Consider the following 24,397-nt stretch of genomic DNA (forward strand, 5'->3'; position numbering starts at 1 on the left):
AGGAAACAATACAAGCAGGGTTCTGTTTGCCTTTCCACAACATGACAGGGTTAAAAAAAAACAGAAGCTGTTTGCCTTGTAGACATGTTGGAGGTTTGCTGGCACGTCAGTGTAGGAAAAGATTATTTTTGATGTATTAACTGCACAATAAGAAGGCTTCTGCTCATTCAGAACACAGGTCCATACACCCTCAGAGTCATTGCTTCCAGGACTAAAATTAACAATCTCATTTGTTCGGTTACCTAATGCAATATATTATTATTGCTGTATGCATTTTTATTTCAATTAAGTACAAAAAGAAATGTTTGTTGTGTGGCTGTCATGGTTGACAAGCCTCTTCAACATTGCGTGGCGGTCGGGGACAATGGCTCTGGACTGGCAAACCGGGGAGGTGGTTCCCCTTCATAAGAAGGGTGACCGGAGGTTGTGTTCCAACTACAGGGGGATCACACGCCCCAACCTCCCTGGAAAGGCCTACGCCAGGGTATTGGAGAGGAGAGTCCAGCCGATAGTCGAACCTCAGCTTCAGGAGGAGCAGTGTGGTTTTCGTCCCAGTTGTGGAACACTAGACCAGCTCTACACCCTCTTCAGGGTACTCGAGGGTTCATGGGAGTTTGCCCAACCGGTCCACGCGTTTGGTGGACCTAGAGAAGGCATTCGACTGTGTTCCTTGTGGTGCCCTGTGGGTGGTGCTCCAGGAGTACGGAGTCGGGGGCCCTTTATTAGGGGCCATCCAGTCTGTACAAATGGAGCAGGAGTTTGGTCCGCATTGCCGGCACTGAGTCAGACCTGTTCCCGGGGAATGTTGGACTCCGGCAGGGCTGCCCTTTGTCACCAGTCCAGTTCCTAACTTTTATGGACCAGATTTCTAGGCGTAGCCATGGGCCGCAGGGACCCTGGTTTGGGGATTACGTCTCTTCTTTTTGCAGGTAATTTGGTCCTGCTGGCCCCCTCTAACCAAGACTTACAGCATGCGCTGTGGCACTGAAAGCCGAGTGTGAAGCGGCTGGGATGAAGATCAGCTCCTCCAGGTCCGAGGCCATGGTTCTCGACCGGAAAAGGATGGCTTGTCCTCTTCGGGTTTCTCAAACACATCCTATGCCCACAATTGTTCTTTGGAATTGGGATGAGAGCTTTGTGATGGCCACTTTAAGACATTTACTTTTGTTGTCCTTAAGCTACTTTGTGACTAATTTGGTGGTATGTTTAGGGTCACTGTTCATTTGGAAGATCCATTTGTGTTAAATCTTTAACTCCATGACTGATGTTTTGAGATGTAGCTTCATTAACCCCTTATCCTCCAAAAGCCCCAGGATTTGTTTTACCCGGCTAAAAAGAATCGTATACATTCTTTTTCCATTGCTTAGAGAGGCCATGGACCATTTATTAAAATCAGCCCAATGACGTATGTGGACGTTGTGAAGCAAACTGCACTACACCTTCATTCCCGCAGATGACATTTCTCCTTCACTCAGTTTAGCTAATAAACATTGTTTTTGTTTCAACTGATAGATGGTGAGTTATTCACTTGATTAATTCACATAATGTTATTTCCTGATGTCATTTACTATATGAAGTGCATCTATCCCTACAGCATTAAAAAACTATGACAACATGATACTGCCAGCCCCGTGCTTCGCAGTTGGGATGATGTTTTTAGGGAAGCAGTCTTCCTGATTTTTTCTCCAAATGTAACAACCGTCATCATGGCCAACACTTAAATCAAATTGGCCTCATATTACTTTATTTGCTGTGTTATAGTTTAACTTTTTTGCCTCACAGACACCAATAAACCATATAAACACGAATATAAATCAAAATCGTTGTTAAAAAAATACACCTCTGAGTTTCATCTTTATTTACATGTTGTGTGATAAAGCCAAACACAGTGTAAACATTGTATTTAAAATCATATCTGGGGCTTATCACCTGCTAGAGAAAAACCAGGTTATTGGTTCCAGGTTTCTTTTCATTTCTCTAGCAGTAGAAGGTAGACCTGGCCCAGCATCTCTTTCAGCTGCGACTCATTCTTTCATGGAGCCATTAAAAGAACCATCACTGCCTCTGACTTGGTGTACCCTCTCCGTTTATTTTTGTATAACCTGGCCTTGCCTAATGCTGTATGTTAAGTTCTCTCTTTCCTTCTATGGAGCTAGCAAAATAGCTACTGCAGCCAATAACTGTATGCCCTGTTTTTATTTTCCTTAGAAAGTACCCCTGGCCCAGAACTTGTGTTCAATTGTATCTCTTTACATGATGAAGTGACTGAAGAAGCTTTTACTGTTTATTGGCTATGTATGCTCCTTGCCATAGAAAGTGTTCCTGGCTCAGTTGTCTCTCTGTTCTAATGGAGCCACAGACGGACAACTAATGTCCTTCTTTGCATTTTTCTATAGATGGTACAACTAGCCCACTTCCAAATTAACCTGCATCTCTTTCCCTTAAAGTAGCCAGTTTATGAGGCCTCTTTTGCACCCCTTTAATACATTTCTTTTAAACAAATTTTTCTACAATTTTGTAGCAATCTTGCGAACACACTTTAACTTCAACAACTTGCATGAAAAACAGATTTTATGATGGCAGACATCATTACAGCTTTAATGGGTTTTTTTTAGTATATGAATAGCCAGCCTTTTAAAAAATGACCAAAGTCCCAGCAGAGGTTTATGGTATATGACAGAAGCACAATGTACAAGAAAGTTATTTATTTCATATAAACACTCACAACTTTGTAATTGATACAAAAAGGAAAAGTGCATTTATTTCGGTGGTGAAACAGAAAAAACAAATAAAGAGCAAAATGGATTTTATGGGAGTTTCCTGAGAAGAGTAATTAAACTCACATGGGATACACTGACAATACTGAGCCCAATTCAACTACTTTCCTATCATAAAACACAATATAACGTCCAACTAGTAACTCAGCCAGGTCCTTCACTGGTCCTAATTTTCACTGGAAATTTACCAGACATTGGTCATATTGCATTAATATTAACCCACCACATTGGCTTGAAAACAGCAACTATCCCTAGCTGGATATTAAAGGACTCCTCAAAAGATTTAAATCACACTCCCTCCTGTTTTAACAGCTGAAACACAAAAAACTAAAGTTGAAACTGCTGAGACTTCCACAGGCTACAATTCACTTCATTTTTGACGATGTGGGATCCCAGATCCCACTTAAAATTAATAATTAGTATGTGATGTTCAGGGATAAAAACTTAATCAGCATCACTAAATATTACTGTCCCTGAATGTAAGTTACTACTGCATTCAATAAGGTAGTTAGCGGTTATTGAGAACATGTGGAGCTTTCCTTTGCACATTTTCCTGTGGTAGTAAAGCAGTATCATAAAACCCACAGCACCTTCCACTCTGTCACAGTCTGTGTCCTGCACGGCTGTTTGACTGGCTCACTTGAGTATTGTCTGAACAAGGTGATGTTCCTTGAAACCAGACATTAGCCGGGTGATCCAAGGAGAGTCTCGATTTGCTGGCGAGTTGACCTCACACACCTCAGGTCGTCTGCTTTTCCGGGTGGCTCTTTAGTTTATGAAATTTAACACTGTCCAACTTCTCGAACCTCTTGTCACAGAACTCACAGGTGAAGTTGTAAAGTGCCTCAGGAGTGTGTTTCTTCATGTGCCAGTTTAAGGACGCGCGCTGGCGGCACTGGTAGCCACAGATTTCACATCTGACGGAGAAAGTTGGAAGGTACGAGGGGAAAAACAACAGAAAAGAGAGGTCATATGATCATGTAAATGTTCATGTTCAAAAGTGTTCACCCCTGCTGCTCTTTTCTGTTGAACTTTGGTCACGTTACAACCATAAACCTCCATGTATTTTAATGGGTTTTTTATGTGACAAATCCACACACAGCAGGGCAATACTGGAAAATTATGCTTTTCAAATATTTATACAAAAAACAAATCTGAAAAGTGTGGTGTCTTGTTAATATTGAGACCTGATGAGCCTATACTGTATAGAACCACTCTACCAGCTTGGCACATCCAAAGTCTGAAACTTGCATTCATTCTTCTTTGAAAATTAGGTTAGACTCAGTCAGATTGGATGGAGAGCATCTTTTTTAAATCTTGCAACAATTTCTCATTTGGATTTAAGTCTGAACTTTGACTGGGCCATCAGTGTTGGCTGTATAGTTAGTGTTGTCCTGCTGGCAGGTGAATCTTCACTCCTGTCTCAATTCTTTTGTTAAATAATAAAGGTAAATATGAAAAGTCTCAGTGAGTTTAGAACTCTGTTTTACAAAGCAGACCTGGCCAAGGTTGCATACATGCAAATCAAATCATTTGAAGCCCCAAACAGGTATTCTTCTAGCATCCCCCTGTGTTGAGCTCCATCCACCCAATCAACTCTGAACAGTTTCAAAGGATCGGCTGAAGAAAAACCTCCCCACAGGATGATGCTGCCACCACCATGTTTCACAATGGGGCCGGTGTTTTCAGAGTAGGTGTAGTGTTAATATTTCTTCACACGTACTGTTTAACAAGAAGCTAAGAAATATCTTATATGTAAATCGTCTGCAGTAAAATTAAAAGATAAGTATGTCAACACCACTTCCTCTTTCTAGTTATGTACTCTACATTTTTCACACTCCAACATAACTTCAAAAATTGACATTTCAGTATATTGTATGATGTTCCAAACTACTCAACAGTAACAGTAGACTGGTAACTCACTGGAGTGGGGTTTCTCCTGTGTGGGTCCGTCTGTGGACCTCCAGATGATTCTTGCGCTTAAATGATTTCCCACATGTCTCACAGATGAAATCTCTGACCCCTGTAGAAATGCCCACAGAAATATATGTGCTGTTCTTTTAGGATGCTGTTCATGATTTATCTTTGATGTGTTCGGAGCCCACCTGAGTGGATGATCATGTGACGGTGCAAGTGATTTGACAGGTAGAATTTCTTTCCACAGCCAGGGTGAGGGCAAACCTTGGTCCTACCTTTCCTGTGAACTAGATTCACGTGATTCTAAAAATAACAAACAGTTACTTTTGATCTTCTCAGGGAACACAAGGTAAAAAAAAAAAAGATGGAGAAAGAATGGGTCGTGGTGTTTTACCTGAAAACTGCTGATTGCTACATAAACCTGACTGCAGCCTTCATAAGGACAGTGGAACATCTTGAGCATGCCGTCTGCTTCAATGACCGGCCCTCGCCTGTTTCTCTTTGACCTGACACTGCAGAAACACAGTGAAAGACGATAGGGAGTCCCTTTTAGAGATGGATTACAATATCTGCCAACACTAAGGATCTTAGCAGTATGTCTGCCACATACCTGCTGAGACCCCGCTGCAGCTCTCTGTTGCTGCTCAGCTCCAGGTTATCAACAGTGTTCTGCACTAGCTGTGTTTCACTCAAACCTGCAGAGAGACGGTGGGATTAGAAAATGTTTCACAGAGCCTGAATGTTCAGCTGCCTCTAGAATTTTAGTCAAATGGTCAATCTACAGGGGTCCTGGTCTGAGCGTGCACGTGGTTTTTATGGCACCACATTTAAGCTCATATTTAAAAAATGCTGATGAAAACACAAGATAAACTGACAATGTTGGCAGCAGTTTGGATTTAGATAATCTTGCAAGTAATACAAAATTTGGAGAGCACTGAGTTGTCAGTAAAGATGCACCAATTAGAGCTTTTTTGCACACCATAATTCTGTAAAGCCTCGACCTGGCAACAATGCTTTCAGCAGTTTGGGATTTTATTTCATCAACAGAAGTCAGCTAAGGTGGTTCAGGATTCCTCCTGGTCGTCCAGTAAGAACTTGCTAGAGGGATTTTTATTTATTTGCTCCGTGAATCTGCTACCCTTACAACCCCATTGTGGATGGGTGGATGACAATAAATAAAGGAATAGATGAATGAATGCATTTTTCTTCATGAAGTATGGCAGATTTCAAAACAGCACTCAAGGTATTTCTATCCAGTATTCCTACCAACCAGCTGTCATTAATTATTTGTATGAGGTGAAGAGGTGATGTCACACCATGTCAAACAAAGATAAAATAAATACAAAAGCTGACATTTCTGTTTTATCATCCTAAGAGTTTTCTCTATGACTGTAGGGGTGCACCCATTGATCGGTCTATGTCGATCTCCTTAATTTTGGGGTGATCGGCCGATACTTGCATGTGAACCTGACCTTATCCACCAAATGTAAAAAATGAAAGACTAAATGAACTTATTTTTTTAGTTCAGTTTAGTTAATTTAGCACGGTGGTAGCACTGTAGCCTTGCAGCAAGAAGGCCCTGGGTTGACTCCTGGCTGGGGGTCTTTCTGCATGGAGTTTATATGCTCTCCCCGTGCTTGCCTGGGTTCTCTCTGGGTACTCCGGCTTCTTCCCACAGTCCAATAACATGACTGTTAGGTTAATTGGTCTGTCTAAATTGGCCTTAAGTGTGAATGAGTGTCTGCATGGTTGATTGTCCTGTGTGTCACTGTGTTGCTTTCACCAGTATAACCTCTCTGGTCCACCTCAGGGGGTAGCCACCAACATTAATTGATGTTAGGTTAAGACAGTCTGACATAGTGATATGAAACAAAGCAAAGAAAGCAGCAGATGCGACACAGTTCATTGGTGTAAACACAGCAGCGGCATCCGATGATCCTTCCGGAGTCTAACATGACGAATATGCTGATCAGCAGAATCTGGTGCAGACAAGAACAACATGCTCAGGATGGCACACAACAACATTGCTCGTCTTTAAAGCACTGAATGCAACTGGACAGCCCGCATGAGGATCCTGGCGCAGACATTCAGATAAAGGGGAGATTTCTCACGGACCTCATGCGTATTGCTGACGTAAGTTACAAGATTCAAGAGTTTTTGTTGTCATTATGTCACCTTAACAACATTTTGCTGAGACACTGGGAAAAAAAATACATGTAGTGCACAGACATAAATTAAAAACACTTACAAAATGTAAAAACACTTCTAGAAAAATCAAACAGCAAGCATCCTTAGAAGAGACTTTGAAAATGTAAAAACAAGAGAACATATGGATGGAATGTGGCATGTAGTATTTAGTATTTACATAAAGTGCAGCTTGTGCTGAAACAGTCTGAGATGGGCTGGTGGTTTGTTTGTCAGAAGGGATGTTTAGTGTCTGCCTGCAGGGGGACAGTTGCCTTCACTGCTTTGGGAAAGAAACATTTCTGAGTCTATTTATTTTTGATGTGATGTTCCTAAATTGTTTTCCTGACAGAAGTGGGACAAACAGTGCATTGCCCGGGTAGGTGTGGTCTCTAGCAATGTGTCTGGCTCTTTTCTGGACTTGTGCTGCATAAATCGAGTCCAGATCTAGTAGACGCCATCCCATAATCCGCTGTGCTGTCCTCACCACCCATACTAAGTCCTTTCAGTCCTGTGCCGTGCAGCTCCCACACCACACCGTCACACTGAGGCACAGGATGCTTTCAGTTGTGGCCTTGTAAACGTTTGTGAGCAGCCTGTTTCAGCTTTCTGAGAAAGAAGAGCCGTTGTTGGGACTTTTCCACCAGGTGGAGGTGTTCTCAGTTCAGGAGAGGTCAGAGGAGAGGCCCAGGAACTTTATGCTGTCCACACGCTCCACCACCTCCCTCTGTGTGCAGAGAGGAGCGTGTTCATCCTTCCTGGACCTCCTGTAATCCACTATGACCTCCTTGGTCTTGCTGGTGCTCAGGATACGGTTGTTCCTGGAGCACCACAGAGTCAGACTGTGGACCTCTTATTTCTGCCGTCCCATCTGCATGACCTGAAAGCTCGCACAGCATGAGCTCACACTGGACTGACTTATTTGATCTGAATGACAAAATGGGGGTTTGTGTTTGCGTGTTTAGAGCAGAATAATGATCTGATAGGGGCTTGAGATTGCCAAATGGCTAACATTTTCAAATCCATCATGTTTTATGATGGATTAGCCTTCCTGTTATCTGGTGAAAACCTGCTTCTCTAACAGCCTAAATGAAATGCAGAGAAGCCTTGACCCATCAGAACTTAAAAAAAATAATGTTCCTTTTCAAAGAGCTTTTCCTATCCCTGAGCTTTTTCTAATCACTTCAGTGATACTAAAATCAGCTAATGTTGAGTCTTTCCTCAGTAATATCATCCACATTGAGTGTTCTTACCGTGACCAGGTAGTGCTTAGGTAAGGTGCATTCACTGATCAGAAACATATTTGGGTTTTTGATGATGGATATGATTAAAATCTTTCTAACCATTCTATGGAACCTAAAATACATTTACTTTGACGTTGTATTGGAGTTGGTGAGACACCCACTAGTATCCTGTCCTTTAATAATAATGACTGGAAAAACAGACAGCTAGAAGAAAAAAAACATTCCTCAATGGCCTTCAGAAGCCCAGATCTTAATCTTACTAAACAAAGGTGAAAAGATCAGTTTAATTGTTTGAAATATTCAACCAAATCAATAACCTAAAGCAAAGACTGACTTCTGTTAAATATGGAAAGGAAAAAACAAAAAAAAAAGCACATTTAGGTCTTTGTCAGTTTCAAGTTATTTCAGAGATAGTTTGTAAAAGGTACCAAAAGATCTTGTCTGTATATTTTACTGATATGCTTAGCTGTGTTGTGTCAAAGTGCGTGGAAATACTTTTTAAATACGTTTTATATCAAGAACATAAACAGTTAATGAGCATCATTAACATAATTCGCCCTGGGTATCATTTGAGACTCTGACTTCCCAGGGCTTCGGAGCCATTCCTGCACCATAAAGCGCTCACGGCTTTTCTCTAATGGCTCGAGCTGGTTACTAATCTCCACAGACAGGAGGATGTTCATTGCTCCTGGAAACACTGTGGGGGAAATTTACACTGATAATTTTTAACCAAAACACGCATAATGCTGCTTTACGGCTCAAAATATAATCAAACTAGAACAGAAACACTGTGGGGGAAATTCACTGATCATTTTTAACCTCGATCCACCAATGCCTCGATCAAAACTGCAGAATGCAGTTTTATTTTTCTGGATGCTCTCTAATTAGAGACTCTAGGAACTGATTTACCAGAAGTCAGGAGGGAAGACTTTTACTGCTGCGCTCCACTGCCCTCAATATGCTGATAAGGAGGAAACAACGAGCCTCTAATGGTTTTAGATGTAATACTGGAATTTCTAAGATCTTAGTGGGAAACAAAAACACATAAACTATTTCTTCCTCAGATTCCAGGAATCTTGTCAGTTCAAAGTTAGAACTTGTATGCTCTACCCTTTCCATAAAAAGCTGTAACAGCTGTTGTTCACTAGCCCTTCACTTTGTTTGCGTCAGTTCCTGACAGGATTGTCCAACCCCTGACAGTCAACACATTTTTATGTTTGTATGCATAAAGTACAGCACAGTGATCTGTTACAGCTAATGATAGTATCTCTGGTCGGGTTTTTATTGGATATATTTGCAACCTGTCAGGGAATCTTCCTCTTGTGCTGATCGGACTTTGAAGTCGGGCGTACACAGCTGGTTGTAGGTGACACCGCCAATGACAGTGCAAGTAACTTCCTCCATATTTCCGCTGCCCATGTTGAGCTGGACTCCTTCTGACGCAAAGGCCTCATAGCTGGGACCAGTGATGATAATTAACTGGGAATGAAAGGAAGAAGCCAAAGTTATGCATTACAGGGTTCCTACACATTTTTCATTGAATTATTTCACTTTTCTGAGTCCTAATTTCTATGAGTTTATTGTAAAATATAAAATGATAAACTCCACCTTGAATTTATGGCAGACATTTTTAAAGCAGGAAACTTTAATGATGGAAAAACAGAGACTGGAAGGGAGGATGCAAGTATAGCAGAAAGAAAGGAGAGAAAGAGACAGAAATCAACAACAAGGAAGACAAAAAGGAAGAAATGAGGGAAGGACACAATGAAGTAAAGAAGAAATCTACTGGCAGCCATGGCATTAGGAAATGTGGGCGCACTGTTCTGAGTTCTGAGACTAACCCATTTACCTACCAGGGAGTAGAGCTGCATGATATTAGTAAAGCCTGCGATAACATTGGGAAATGTTGCTATAACGACATGACTTGCAATAATTAAACAATGAACTAAAAAGTGTTAAAGTATTTCTGCTTTGGGTTCATAGCAAAGATTGACCCCAGATAATGAATATTCAATATTTCCATGTCTACAACAAGGTTTTATGGATAAAGCTGCTTCTGGCCAATGTCTGCTGTTTGGCGATAAAACGTTAGTGGAACTTTTAATGATGTGACCAATTTACCAACTCTTTACCATAAAAAACATGTTATGCTGCATTAAACAACTACTGTTACCAAACATATTACAGGCACAGACAGCCTGAATGCATGGTACTTAAATAATGAGCCAACACGTATTGCAGGCCAGGCAACATGCATAATGCGTACAGTAATATTACAAGACCAATCAATTTGCGACACATTGTGCAGGGCTACCTGGGAGCCTTCTAGAGCTGCCCGCTGGTTGGGAATTTCGCAGCCTGTCACCACTGTCTGTAGAGACTGAGGGTCGAACAGCTCAGCCCGCTCCTGGACTTGCACAGCTGGTGGGACAGACAGCTCCATCTGAGCACTCAGAGGAACAGAACCATTCAGGCACTGGGAACCCTCGTTCCCCCTGTTCAGTTCATTGGGTAAAGGCGCTGCTGTGGTGTTGTATTCATAATCTGTCCCAAAAGTTCTCATTTCTTCTTCCCTGAGCTTCTCCTTCTCTCCTTCTTCATCTGTACCTCGACCCACATCCTCAAGCGCTGCTGCCTCCTCTTCCTCAGCAGAGGCAGAATGCAAAAATTCTGTGTCCCAGGCAGGCGGTCCCACCAGTGTAGTGTCCTGAGATGAAGCCTCTATCCTTGGCTGGTGGTTTTGACCTCCATCTTCTTCAGGCTGGTTTATAGTATCAATTAGTTCATCTGCACAAGATGTATGTAGAAAAATACATGTTAGTAAAATAATCACGACAAGGCAGGTTAGAATCCAGCACCACAGTTAAGACAATGCACCTTTACACTTTTTGTGACCTTCTTTTCTTCTCTGTCTGGCCCCTGTGCCTTTAACCGACAACGAGTCCGTTGTGTTTGCTGTCTCTCCATCGCTGTCCCCGCTTCTTCTCTCCTCATGCTCTGAGCCACTGACCTCCTGCAGTGGGGAGTAAAGGTACTGCACAAAGGAGTGGTCCGAGACGCACTGCCAGACGGCCGCAGTGGAGCAGTCAGGCTTGGGTTCCAGAGCTCTGAGCTGGGGCTCGTGGGGGCAGGAGGCCGAGTGTTCCCGGTACCAACTCACCAGTCTCTGGAGGCTGGAAACACGTTGTTTTCTACCTGATAAACAGCAAGAACAAGGAAGATGTTGATATATTTTCCAACAAGATAACCAGATTTAGTGTCTTCCAGAGTATATTTTGTAGTCTTTAAACTTTTCCACACTTAGTCATTAAAGCAATTATAAACTTAAAAGTTTTGTGTTTAGAGAGACTGACACATTGTAGTACATAATGGTGAAGTGGAAGGAAAATCATACATGAGTTACGTTTTTTTTTTTAAATAGAGATCTGAAAAGTGTGGGGTGTATTTATATTTAGCTACAAGTCTTTTATGTGGTTGTCCTGCAGGAAGGTGGACCTCTGGCCCAGTCTCAGTGTGTTCCAGAGTTCGCATCATTTATGTGTTCACATAAAGGCCACATCTGTAAAGTGCAGAAGCAATCTCTGCAGCTCCCCCAGAGCTATCATAAATGTCTTGGCTGCTTCTCTGATAAATGCTTTCCTTTTCCAACCTTTCGGTTTAGATGGACAGCCATGTCTTGTAAGCTTTGCAGTGGGACAGAGAAGATCAGCCCGCACGCACCTGGTTTTATACTCAGATCACCACCAGCCCGCTTCAAGCAGCATTTAGCCAAAACACGTTTCCTGCTGTAGACAGGAACACAGTAAATGCACCTCCTTAGTATTTTAGATTATGGGATTGGTTTTCCATTTTCAAATCCTGGAATGAGCAGTGCTTAATGAGTTGACCAGGGCATTGGATATTATTGTCTGACCTAACCCTGCATTAAACTTCTTCACCGCTTTATCTTTGACCTGTAATGCTGTGTTCCTTGATTTCCTGATGCTGTTTGTTTAACTGTGTTTTCTAACAAACCCTCTGTGGCCTTCACAGAACAGCTGGAGTAACACTGAAGTTAAACCACACAGCAGCAGACTCTGCTTACAAACGAAGGGACTTGTGAAGCCAATTGGCTCCACTAGATGAGGGGTGCCAAAACTTTTGAATACATCCCTACACCAACACACCTGAATAAAATGAATGGCTCGTTACCAGACCTCTGCAGAGCTGAAAGTCAAAGTCATGCTGATGAGGGAATTGAGCCGGTGGATTCAGATGTGTTGTAGCAGGGATGCATCTAAACGTTGCAGGATAGTAGCTCTCGAGGACCAGACTTGGTCACCCTGCAATAGATTTCATTTAGGAGTATCAGAATACTTTCATTTTTTTCTATTTAAAAAGAAGGAAACCCCTATTCTTCCCATTGACTTCACATTTATGCACAACTTTTGAATCACATAAAATACTCCAAAAATACACTGAGGTTTGTGGTTGGAATACGACAAAAAGTGGAAAGGTTCAATGGGGAGGAAAGTGATGGCGATACACTAAGCAGAGATTAACTTTCCTGTCGATAATGGGAAGAGACGAAGCAAGTTGGATCTCAAATATTACGGTCTATAAAAACTGTGGTTTTTATGGAATTGGGCCTTTAATGTTTACAAATGTACTTTTTCACCTGGCCTGAGCTGTCTGATCTTAAAATTCATATGATGAGCAGGGAATCCAAACATGATCATCAAACGCATTGCAATTGTAGGCAGACACCACAATCCTAAAAGTCTTCTCAAGATATTCCCAAATAAATAAAAACAGCACACACCTCCTTGCTGTTCCCCAGATACCTCTGCTGCAATCTTCTTTCTGAAACACAACAATCACATCACTTTCACAATGGATTTAAATGCGCCCAGCTGTATGTGCACTTAGTATCCGCAGTGAATCACCCTCCTACCTGCAGCATTCCTGTCGGTATTTGTCTCCATAAGTAGAATTGAGCAGGATGAGGTACTCGGCCAGCCCAGCATCACTCAGGCTGGTCCTCCTGCGGAGCTCGCTCCACAGCTTGTGGGACTCTCCGAGGTACACCCTCCTAACATCGTACTTCTTTCGGGATTCCAGCCGCCGCTGAGCTCGGTCTGAGTCTGTGAGCCTCGGTCGGCCCCTACACCTCCTCAGTACACCTCGGTCCCCGGTTCGGTCGGCCTCAGAAGGACAATCTACCGGACAGTGCGCCATCTTGGTACTAACGCCAACAGCTGATCCTGCGATTAGCGGAAGTTGCGCCAAACCTCACAGGAAGCACTATAGTTTGGTTTAGGATTACCATGTTAAAATTGCCACAGAATAGAAGCAAAGCTAAAGCTAAATATATATATATATATATATATATATATATATATATATATATATATATATATATATATATGAGGCAGTGCCCTGTTTTCCACCCGGACCATTTACGCTGGAGCACCGGTGTGCCACTCATAAGACGCGGGAAGCTTCGAGTGAACGAGAAACTAAATTTCTGCGATGACAGACATCCTAACGTTGGTGTTCAGGACCTTCTCGTCACAGACAAGTCAGAAGCAGGACCCGAGTGTTGGTCCTTCGCCACCATCTCTCCGCTGCACCACCCTGGTGGTGGGAGAGCACCGCCTCAGCCGCTCCGTGCTGCTGCTGGCGGCCGTCACCGCCGCCTCGGAGCTCGGCATCAGAGTGTCGTTCTTCGCCCAAACCCGGATTCAGAGCCTCCCGGTGTGTCTGCAGAGATGCAGTGCGACACTGAATCCAGAGGGACTGAAGGTGAAGCCAAACTATCAGTGAAAAGTTTAGTAGAATACCTGAATTTATTTACAGTGCTGTGTAAAGCGACAGACTATGTTTTATCCGATATGTGACGGACCACCAAAAAGTAGTGCAACGAAAAGATATATATTTTTGAAAAAATATCTAAAAAGAGGCTTTCATTTTTATCCATCCCCCTTTTACTCGTATAGCTACCCCTACATTTAAATTAGCGCAACAAACTGCCCACTTAAGTCTCTATTTAATAAACAGAGGCCCCTGTGTGAAATAAAATCGAACTATAAGAACAACTGTGCTGTGAAGGCTGCAGTAGTTTCACAATAGTGCGCAAACTGCACGGTTTTGGCCAAAGTTAGGTAATAACCACACAATACCTTCAATTTAACTAAAAACAGCGACACCTGGGGGCCACCTAAGCTCGACTAGAGCACTGGTTCAATCCCAAATCAACAATAAAAACACTTTTTTTTTCAATTCTGATCATGTTTCTTAAATGTGTGCTGACTAATGAATCATCATTACAGATTATATATTAAGATTAAGTAAGTGCTTGCTGATAGTAAGCACATAGACTCTGGACTTGATGCACCAGTATCATCTTTGTTGAAAGGAGTGTTTACATTTGTGTAAAAAAAAAAAAAGAAATATGCTCAAACAAAACCTCATATACATTACAGATTAAATGAAATGCTTTAGAATATTTCAAACAAATGTAGCAAAGCAATTGAAGCAATCCATGAGGTATGAAGCTTCAAATGCCTTCAGTCAGATAATTGGGGGAACAACCTAAAGGTCCTTGGTAACTCTTGAGGAGCTGCTGAGATTTTCCCAGGTTTCAGGTAGGAGATTTCTGTTGTGAGCTCCTCTAATTTGGCCTTTATAGAAGAAGACCGCTACTGTTAAAAGAAAGCCATAAAAAGTCCCATTTGCAGTTTGGCACAAGCTATGCAGGGGACACATGGGGAAGAAAGTGCTCTGGTCAGATGACACCAAAATTGAACTTTGTTGTGTGCCATGTAAAATGCCATATTTGGTAGAAAACCCACAACCCGTCCCCAACATGAAACTTGGTGGTGGCGGCATCATGCTGTGGGGATGCCTTTCCTCAGCAGGCACATGGAGCCATCTTCAGAGTTGAAAGAAGGATGGATGGAGCTAAATGCTGGTCAGTCTCAGGAGAAAATTAGTTAAAGGCTGTTAAAAGCACAGTACTGGTATTATTTACATTCTTTGTGCTTCAACATTAGACACTACATTGCGTTGGAATAAAACACATTAAAGTTTGTAGATGTAATGTGAAAAAGTTCCAGTTGTATGAAAACTATTTCAATGTGCTGTATCTCTATTATATGACATTAAATTTTTTTAAATCGTTTATAAAGATAAATATGAACCAGTGTTAAGGCCCCTTTATCAGTGATGTTTGTTTTGGGATTGCCTATGATTGATTGCCTGAAAAGTTAGAAACTGTTAAAGACTTCTATTTTAACAAAGGTCATAGTTGAACCCCTTTCATTACAGCGTGTCAGGATTATCAGAGTTATAGTCTCCGCTATTATCTGTCAGTTTACCCTTTACTAATGTTTTTCTTATTATTTTAAGAAAATCGCATTTTCCTATCCCCGGACCCTGGAGGAGCTGCTCCAACAGGTTGCCAGCCTTCACGAATCCCCTTCACCTCCCTCACTCATCATCGTTGACGGACTGGATGGCTTCCTGCGGGACCCTGTTGCCGGCAGCCATGCTGGGTTTCACTCAGGAGAGGAGTCCTGCGCTGCTCATCTGTCTGCGCTGCTTTGCGACACTGCTGCTTTTCTCACAGAAGTCCTCGAACAGAGGGGGTCCAGCTCAGCCCCCTGCCGCATCATTGCCTCTTTCCTCTTGAATGTAGACAGTGAAAGTAGGGATTCCTCAGCGACAGATCCAATTCTGGTTGTTCTTGACCGTTACTTCCAAGCTCGCTGCACTCTGGATCAGGACAGAAGCTATGAAGCTGCAGCAGCTGCAGCTCAGGAGGTGTGGCACATATACCTTTCTGGAACAAAAAGCCCAGAGGACTGTGAGGATGGGCCAGCTTTAGCGCAAGAGTGGAAACTCTTCACTTTTCCTGATGGTTTAATGGAGTTTAAGTTAGTTTGAAAGGCTTTGTTGCCCAATGTTACATTTTAAAACCCTTTCATTCTTGTTTAAAATCACCACAGCAGGCCGAGATGAAAACCATTTCTGAACAACATACTGTAAAGATACGTTAATCGCATTTCTATAATATTGAGCTGATGTGTTTCTGTACAATGTAATTTATTACCTCAAGACCTTTTGAGATTTGTAATACATCCTCAGCAATGGAAAGATAAAGTTTCAAAAATAAAGCAGTATTTATAACAGCTTATTTTTTAAAGATGCACTGACCAGGCTTTTACCAGCTGATACTGACCCCTGGTTTTCTAATAGCATTTTTTCTGCTTCTAAAGACTACATCACATAAAAGAGAAAATAAATGTGCACCAGAATCATTGATAGAGGTTGTAGTTTGGAATCCAACAGAAAATGATGGACTATCATTCAAATGTATGGACTGACACGTATGTTTCTAACGTCTATCTAGTTGTCATTTAACTCAGAAAAGTGCATGAAGGTACATGCTGCTGGTTTATGTGTTTATAGACAAACCCTTTGTTGGAGGTTTTAGTTTGGATGAGTTTGATGAACAAGGAAAAACAAACGTTTTTTCAGTGTATGACTTGTCGATCAAGGGAAATTTGGCTGATTCTGATCTCAGGCTGAGGCCGTCTACATGTAAAAAGTAAGGGCGCACCTGATCGATTGTCCTTAATTTTGGGTGATCAGCCAATACTTACATGTGAAACCGATCTTATCTACTTGTCTAACCTGTTTTGCACGTTTTGTTTTTAAAATGTGAAAAATGAAAGACTAAAGGAACTGCAATACTCTGTAAACTTTTCATTTATATTTGAGAGCATGACCTCATGTGCAGTTAAAACAAGTTTGTGTTTATTGTTCGTATTGTTCAGTGTTTTTCAATAAATTATAAATGGTGCAGTGAAGGTGTATTGTGACCTTATAACACCTGACAGTGTCAGTTATTAAAAAAATCGGTATCATAAATTTCTGTTTATGAAGTAAAAACAATATGAAAAAAAATCATTTAGGTTAGATGTGTTTATTCAAGTTATACAAACACAAATAAGAAATACAAATAAAGTTCAAGTCAGCAAGGAGATGGAGATGCATTGGCATGGTTTGAATGTGACCAATTGGGACGGTTGTTTTGCTGTAAATCTGCATCTCTCTTGCTTCATGCTAACCTAAAACACACTTTTACAAAAAAATAATAATAAGGCTTAGCAGTTCAGTAATACCATTCAAGAAAATGTACAATTTCTGCTGCAACTAGATTATCCTTCATGGCTAGCAAATTAGCGTTTTAAAAAGGTCATGAAGGTTCATCAGAGTAGCAGTAAACTGAAACACTCTTAAGAGGGCAGTGTTGGCCTAAAGATGTACGGTTGGCAAAATATGATTATTGTTTTAAATAAATGTTGCAGAACCTACAGTAATAAGAGTTTCACCGAATGTACTTTAAAATGATGTCTTTGCTAAATGACCCAAAAATTAGTCTGAAATAATGGGGCAGTTATTTAATAATAATTTTATATTTTATCCAAACATTCCAGATGTCAGATTTAGAAATGACATGATAGTGAGGACTGGTTGAAATTCTGTGGTATTTATTATACCATCATACTTAACAATACATCATTTTGGTATAATCAGCAAATAATGATGAAAACAACAATAGGAAAATGTAAAGAAAAATCCTACTTTCATGTCATGATTAGCACAACAATTTCAAATAAAATGCTGTTGTATGGATGCAGACTCTCAACGCCATTGTAAGACCCAACAATGAAAAACCCTTTCCGCTGATGCATGACATTTTTCCCGGTTGGCACATTGCCATACAGGTCCTTCTCAAAAAAATAGCATATTGTGATGAAGTTCATTATTTTCTATAATGTAATAATGAAAATTTAACATTCATATATTTTAGATTCATTGCACACTAACTGAAATATTTCAGGTCTTTTATTATCTTAATACGGATGATTTTGGCATACAGCTCATGAAAACCCAAAATTCCTATCTCACAAAATTAGCATATTTTATCCGACCAATAAAAGAAAAGTGTTTTTAATACAAAAAACGTCAACCTTCAAATAATCATGTACAGTTATGCACTCAATACTTGGTCGGGAATCCTTTGGCAGAAATGACTGCTTCAATGCGGCGTGGCATGGAGGCAATCAGCCTGTGGCACTGCTGAGGTCTTATGGAGGCCCAGGATGCTTCGATAGCGACCTTTAGCTCATCCAGAGTGTTGGGTCTTGAGTCTCTCAACGTTCTCTTCACAATATCCCACAGATTCTCTATGGGGTTCAGGTCAGGAGAGTTGGCAGGCCAATTGAGCACAGTGAAACCATGGTCAGTAAACCATTTACCAGTGGTTTTGGCACTGTGAGCAGGTGCCAGGTCGTGCTGAAAAACGAAATCTTCATCTCCATAAAGCTTTTCAGCAGATGGAAGCATGAAGTGCTCCAAAATCTCCTGATAGCTAGCTGCATTGACCCTGCCCTTGATAAAACACAGTGGACCAACACCAGCAGCTGACACGGCACCCCAGACCATCACTGACTGTGGGTACTTGACACTGGACTTCTGGCATTTTGGCATTTCCTTCTCCCCAGTCTTCCTCCAGACTCTGGCACCTTGATTTCCGAATGACATGCAGAATTTGCTTTCATCCGAAAAAAGTACTTTGGACCACTGAGCAACAGTCCAGTGCTGCTTCTCTGTAGCCCAGGTCAGGCGCTTCTGCCGCTGTTTCTGGTTCAAAAGTGGCTTGACCTGGGGAATGCGGCACCTGTAGCCCATTTCCTGCACACGCCTGTGCACGGTGGCTCTGGATGTTTCTACTCCAGACTCAGTCCACTGCTTCCGCAGGTCCCCCAAGGTCTGGAATCGGCCCTTCTCCACAATCTTCCTCAGGGTCCGGTCACCTCTTCTCGTTGTGCAGCGTTTTCTGCCACACTTTTTCCTTCCCACAGACTTCCCACAGAGGTGCCTTGATACAGCACTCTGGGAACAGCCTATTCATTCAGAAATGTCTTTCTGTGTCTTACCCTCTTGCTTGAGGGTGTCAATAGTGGCCTTCTGGACAGCAGTCAGGTCGACAGTCTTACCCATGATTGGGGTTTTGAGTGATGAACCAGGCTGGGAGTTTTAAAGGCCTCAGGAATCTTTTGCAGGTGTTTAGAGTTAACTCGTTGATTCAGATGATTAGGTTCATAGATCGTTTAGAGACCCTTTTAATGATATGCTAATTTTGTGAGATAGGAATTTTGGGTTTTCATGAGCTGTATGCCAAAATAATCCGTATTAAGACAATAAAAGACCTGAAATATTTCAGTTAGTGTGCAATGAATCTAAAATATATGAATGTTAAATTTTCATCATGACATTATGGAAAATAATGAACTTTATCACAATATGCTAATATTTTGAGAAGGACCTGTATGTGGGTGAAATCTGTGCACAGGATAAAAAACAAGAGAAAAGTTCCTGACCTAATGTAGTTTTAATTGAAGGTTTGGGTTGAGAATTAGGACATTAAAGCAAAGAGTTTAAGAACCGGAAAAGGACTGAGAGTGCAGAACCTGAGAACAGAGGGGCCCAAGAATGGAGCCTGCACCTGGATACAGATTTAGCTTAAGCTACTATAGATCACTGTAGAAAAAAAAGAGGTAATTCTGAAAGAGTTGTTTGCTTATTCTTTGTTAATAAATTTGTTGACAATAAAGAAATACCAGGGAAAGAGCCCCTAGAACAGTCTACACCATGACTGTGGTATTAAAGTTGTCATAGCAATCCTGCCACTAAAAAAACAGAAACACATTTAGCTCAAATAAAACACTGGAAACACTCGTTCTGATCTACTCTGAAAGATATGATGGATAGGTATGCAGAGTGCCGAATATTAGTATTTGTTGTGAATCACAGACCATACTGTTTCATATGTAAATCTTATGTTCTTTACAGAATATCCAAAGTACCATTCTCTTCGAGTCTTTTAGCTGGTATCCGTCAGCTCCATGGTTATTTTCCTACCAGTTCATGAGACTTCATTAGCCTGGGGTGAAAATCCAAATGCTGTTCTCCAAGTTGCCAACATATGCAGCTAGTTCAAGTTGGTATCCTCTCAGCCGTCATCGTGGACAGGGTACTGCCTCACCAGGAAAGGTCTATGAGGAGGAATCTCGTTTTTGTAGTCATTGGCATAGATAACCACTTTGCTCATGTCGTCAGCTCTGCTCATAGGGCTGTAATCCATGGAGACCCCAGAGTCTGCAACTGCCATGTAGGTGTAGCCAGGATCTTTGGCTATCCAGGCATGGTGTGGAAACTCAAAGCTTGATTGAGACGAAAGGTTCCCAGAACCAGAGCTTTGCTGCACAGACCCCAGGTCAGAGTGAGACTCACTCATGGGAGTCTTTCTGGAGGCAAAAAGCACCCCGAGGGGTAAGGCTTCCTCGAGGGAGTCCTCCATGTGTCTTTCTTCAATACGTCTGTTGCCACTGAGGGTTATGTAGGTGTCTTGAGATTCCAGAAGAGAACTATGGGAGCTGGGAACAGGGTGCTGTTGGACTTCCCGTAGACGATCCAACAGCCAGTGGTCATGGTGATGTGTTCTCCAGCCATTTGTTTGAACAGAATCAACCCTGTCCACTGACTCTCTGTCAAGAAGACCTTTCTTCAAAACCATGTCCTCATTTATGACAAGGGTCAAAGCTTTAGAGGCCTTTGTTGGAAGAGGAGGGGAGGACAGGGGTGGGCAAAGGTTGAGTTCTGAGAGTGCTTCCAGTGGACAAGGGCATTCTTCAGAGACAATAAAAGGGGAAGTCAGCCATATGCTTCCACTGGTCTGTCCTAACCACTCCTATGCAGAAACACAAAAAATGATGAGAGAATGGTCCTGAAACACCAAACCCCCCTCCCCCTCCAATAATTGCAGGGTTTTTCCTACCTGGAAGTCCCCCCCATAAACTGTGAAAAGATCTTGGAATTTGCTGTCAGGAGTTGGAATAACTGGCCAAAGTTTCTTGATAAGAAACCTAAAAACAAAGAGAAACAAACTGAATGTAGTATTCCTAAATCTTCCATTTGATAGTTTTGAGATGTTTAAAAGAATGTACATGATGATGTGGCTACAAAATAAGCCATATGTTGTGTGTTCCTAGTGTACTGACCTGTGATGGGACAGGAGCATAGCAAGACAAAGCAGAACGAGGATGAAGGACACGATGAAAGTCAGGGACACAATAAGTGGGTCAAGTTCTGTAGGGTACAAAGCAAGCTCAGGTTGATTTAGATCAATTGTGTCCACATTTTTTCTCATGTGGGCCAAAATCATCAAGTCGAAAGTACTTGTGGGCCACAAAACAAATTTTATTGTATGTATAGTATTATTAATACATGTGTAGAACATCCACCTGCAGGCAAAGTTTCAATGAACACGGGGTCACTCCAGGCGCTCCAGTAGCCATCGTAGGTGATGCCATCCAGGTTCACACGGACTTGAACCCTGTACTTTGTACCAGCCTCAAGGCCTGTCAGAATCATCTCGGAGCAGGCTTGTATCGCCTCCACCTGCAATAAAGATCATTTTTCTCCTCAGCATGAAGCTGAAGGCATGCAATGCAAGTTCTTCAATGTTACTTATGCTGGTAAAGTCACAAACTGTCATACCTGCCCGACGTGACTGTCTGCCAGAGCATAGAGAACCTCATAGATCATGCTGTCATCCATGTACTTCAGAGAAGGCGGCACCCAGCTCACATTCAGCTGCCCCTGATGGCCCGTGGTGCTTACTGTCACATACTTAGGAGGATCGAGCAGAACTGTCAGACAAAGATGAAGGTACTCGAATTCAATGGTTTTTTTAAAAAGAAAGAGGAACTGTGATTCACCCAACAAACCTTTGCCACCTGAAATAAAATTATAGAACGTTTAGACTGTTTTGTTGCATATAAAATGCTTTACAAAAGTTTCTCTGACACCCAAAATCTGAAAAGTGTGCTGTGCATTTGTGTTTAGTTCCCGTGAGTCAGTACTCAGAAGAACCACATTTTGCTGCAGTTATAGATGAAGATGTTTGGGGATATGTCTCCACCAGCTTTGCACGTCTAGAAATTAAAATTTGTGCCTACTATTCTTAGCAAAATCGCTCAGTCAGATTTGATGGAGTGTTAATCAGTTTTACAGTTGCAACACAGCTTATGTATTGAATTTACAGCAAGTCTGGATTTTGATTGGTCTATCTGATCATGTGTTAATGTAAACCATTCCATTGCAGCTCTAGCTGCATGTTTAGGGCTGTTGTCCTGCTGGGAGGTGGATCTCTGTCCTAGTCTCAAGTCTTTTGCAGCATCTAACAGTTTTTCCTCCAGAATCCTGAATTTAGCTCCATGCATATTGCAATCAATTGTGACCAGATTCTTTGCCCGTCTTAAAGGAAATCATTGCCACAGCATAATGCTGCCAGCACCGTGTGTATCAATCGGGATGGCGTGTTCAGGGTGATAACTATGTTTGTTTGGTAATATTTAAAGGGAATAGGTTGCACTGGATTTTATTTTAGAATATTAGAGTAAATGGGCTAAATACAAATCCACTCCACACCTTGTAGATATGTATTAATTATATATTTTTATTATATATCCTTTGCCCCTTGACTTCAGACTTAAGAGTTATTTTGTGTTGGTCTAACACATGTAATAATAATCCCTATTATTATATACCAGGAGTTTGAGGCACTGCAGTGGAATGTGAAGGCAGGTTCACAAGCCGCAGTAACATCACTTACACAGAAGCTCAATGAGAAGACTGCGATTGTGGATCTGCATCCCTTCCCGATGAACTTGGACGTCCAGTTGGACAAACATCTGTACCCGGGTCAAACGGCAGATGAAGAGCCTTTTCCCACCCGCTGCAGGCAGGACTTCCAGCGGGCACATGCTGCTGTTCTCATTTCTGCTCAGAACAGAGAAGATGTGACACAACGTTGCGGGTCCAGAACGAAGATGCTGGATAGTAGCCTACTTTTACTGTGGGATGTTTTTCACTGTGTCCTATAAGAAGCTTACTTACTGGTAGGCATATGTAAAGGAGTATTGATCCACAGAACCAGCCCTCTCCTCATCGTCCTCCCAGAAGCACACAAAGTGCTTCTTGCTCTCTGCAAAGCATTTAGGGTTCTTTGGTTCCTCTTTTAGAAGCATGGAAGCTACACAGACAAAATGAGGAACAAGTGTGAGAACATCATGCTGGACACCAACATGATCAGGCTCAAGGCGGTTAAATGCTACAACACAAACACGACTTTCTCCTTGCGTGTTTTTGAACAATTTCTCTGTTTCTCCCATACGTATCCCCGGGTTTATAATCATCTCGCACACCCTGCCCAGCCACAGTTACTTAGATGAAGCTGGTCCTACCTTTCCTCCTGAAATCCCGCGCGTCTTGAACGATTCCAGCAGCTCCTGCGGCGCAGAACATCAGGGAAAGTGCCACCAGTCGTACGAGTTGATCACATGTCATCCTTTTGTCCTGTCTGTGCACCGAAAGACTCGGACTCTCTGCTGTCCTCCTGCATCCCTGGACAACCAACTGTCAGAAGCAGGCGCGCTGCAGCCAGAAGCGTGGCTTGTTTTTTTTTTTTTTTCTTGCTTTTCTTTTGCTTCAGATATGACTGCGATAGCGCAACGCTGTTAGGCGCCTGCTTGACCGCGATAAGATGTGGCGTTGAGCTGTTTACCTTCTACAGTCAGAGGAGAGGAGGTGGGGCGAAAAACAAACCATAAGATAACTGTTTTATTCAGTTTTCGGGGTTTGTTTTTTTTTTTTTTTTTTTTAGGGTGAGAAGCAGGCTCTCATTGATGTTTACGAGCCTGTGGCTGAGATCCAAAGTGCGCGTAAAAATGCACCGAGCAGATGGACGGGTAGATACAGCGGTCTGCAACCGCGGAGAAGTTAAGTTTGAAGTTGGATGTTGGATATTCAAGCTCCGCGGAGTTAGCGGCATCTAGCTCACGGTTGATCCGATTCAGGCACTCAGATTTCGGCTAGCTGCTCTCTCTGACGCGCGGTGGTTCACGTATAGGGACAGTCAATAAGTTTCCGAACCAAACAATCGTGGAAAATAAAAATAAATAAATTCCTTGTCTTGTGACCAATTGAGACAAAAACAATGGTAAATCATGCTACTAGATTACATCAATGAGGCACACTCATTTCTATTTCATTTTAAGCCTTTTTACATTTTTAAGGAATTTATTTAGTCCAAAATTAGCATTTTTCTTCAATAGCTTCCAGATCATGTGACCTACTGACACAGAATCTATCTGAAATTGG

General features: G+C 42.0%; 3 protein-coding genes across 3 annotated transcripts; 1 reads left to right on the plus strand and 2 right to left on the minus strand.

Moving 5' to 3' along the window:
• Nucleotides 1-2,690: 2,690 nt before the first annotated feature.
• On the minus strand, nucleotides 2,691-13,381 carry LOC124862221 (zinc finger protein 653-like). Its single transcript, XM_047356038.1, has 10 exons — nucleotides 13,056-13,381; nucleotides 12,924-12,964; nucleotides 11,000-11,317; nucleotides 10,437-10,909; nucleotides 9,424-9,601; nucleotides 5,305-5,389; nucleotides 5,089-5,206; nucleotides 4,883-4,997; nucleotides 4,701-4,800; nucleotides 2,691-3,694 (listed from the first exon to the last, which is right to left on the minus strand). Exons 1-10 carry the CDS (start codon nucleotides 13,337-13,339, stop codon nucleotides 3,517-3,519), a joined length of 1,890 nt encoding a protein of 629 aa, XP_047211994.1. The 5' UTR covers nucleotides 13,340-13,381; the 3' UTR covers nucleotides 2,691-3,516.
• Nucleotides 13,382-13,556: 175 nt separating this feature from the next.
• LOC124863174 (ATPase SWSAP1-like) lies at nucleotides 13,557-16,860 on the plus strand. The gene is made up of 2 exons (XM_047357442.1): nucleotides 13,557-13,906; nucleotides 15,512-16,860. Exons 1-2 carry the CDS (start codon nucleotides 13,634-13,636, stop codon nucleotides 16,046-16,048), a joined length of 810 nt encoding a protein of 269 aa, XP_047213398.1. The 5' UTR covers nucleotides 13,557-13,633; the 3' UTR covers nucleotides 16,049-16,860.
• A 2,531-nt stretch (nucleotides 16,861-19,391) lies between these two features.
• LOC124862453 (erythropoietin receptor-like) lies at nucleotides 19,392-24,121 on the minus strand. The gene is made up of 8 exons (XM_047356369.1): nucleotides 23,482-24,121; nucleotides 23,135-23,270; nucleotides 22,851-23,017; nucleotides 21,734-21,885; nucleotides 21,478-21,634; nucleotides 21,235-21,322; nucleotides 21,012-21,099; nucleotides 19,392-20,924 (listed from the first exon to the last, which is right to left on the minus strand). The coding sequence occupies exons 1-8, from the start codon at nucleotides 23,582-23,584 to the stop codon at nucleotides 20,187-20,189; spliced, it is 1,629 nt and encodes a 542-aa protein (XP_047212325.1). The 5' UTR covers nucleotides 23,585-24,121; the 3' UTR covers nucleotides 19,392-20,186.
• Nucleotides 24,122-24,397: the final 276 nt, after the last annotated feature.

The sequence above is a fragment of the Girardinichthys multiradiatus genome, chromosome X (genome assembly GCF_021462225.1).
Source record: "Girardinichthys multiradiatus isolate DD_20200921_A chromosome X, DD_fGirMul_XY1, whole genome shotgun sequence".
Taxonomy (NCBI): Eukaryota; Metazoa; Chordata; class Actinopteri; order Cyprinodontiformes; family Goodeidae; genus Girardinichthys; species Girardinichthys multiradiatus.

Bases quoted from the DNA above. Each gene is read 5' to 3' on its own strand.
- LOC124862221 (XM_047356038.1), bottom strand. From the start codon at position 13,339: ATGGCGCACTGTCCGGTAGATTGTCCTTCTGAGGCCGACCGAACCGGG. The intron at 12,965-13,055 runs GTAGGAGGGTGA...GTTGTGTTTCAG, and splicing joins TACCGACAGGAATGCTGCAG to AAAGAAGATTGCAGCAGAGG. The intron at 4,801-4,882 runs GTGGGCTCCGAA...GCATTTCTACAG, and splicing joins TCACATGATCATCCACTCAG to GGGTCAGAGATTTCATCTGT.
- LOC124863174 (XM_047357442.1), top strand. From the start codon at position 13,634: ATGACAGACATCCTAACGTTGGTGTTCAGGACCTTCTCGTCACAGACA. The intron at 13,907-15,511 runs GTGAAGCCAAAC...TATTATTTTAAG, and splicing joins TGAATCCAGAGGGACTGAAG to AAAATCGCATTTTCCTATCC.
- LOC124862453 (XM_047356369.1), bottom strand. From the start codon at position 23,584: ATGACATGTGATCAACTCGTACGACTGGTGGCACTTTCCCTGATGTTC. The intron at 21,886-22,850 runs GTAAGTGATGTT...TTTGTCTGACAG, and splicing joins TCTTCTCATTGAGCTTCTGT to TTCTGCTCGATCCTCCTAAG. The intron at 21,323-21,477 runs GTGGATGTTCTA...TGTACCCTACAG, and splicing joins CATTGAAACTTTGCCTGCAG to AACTTGACCCACTTATTGTG.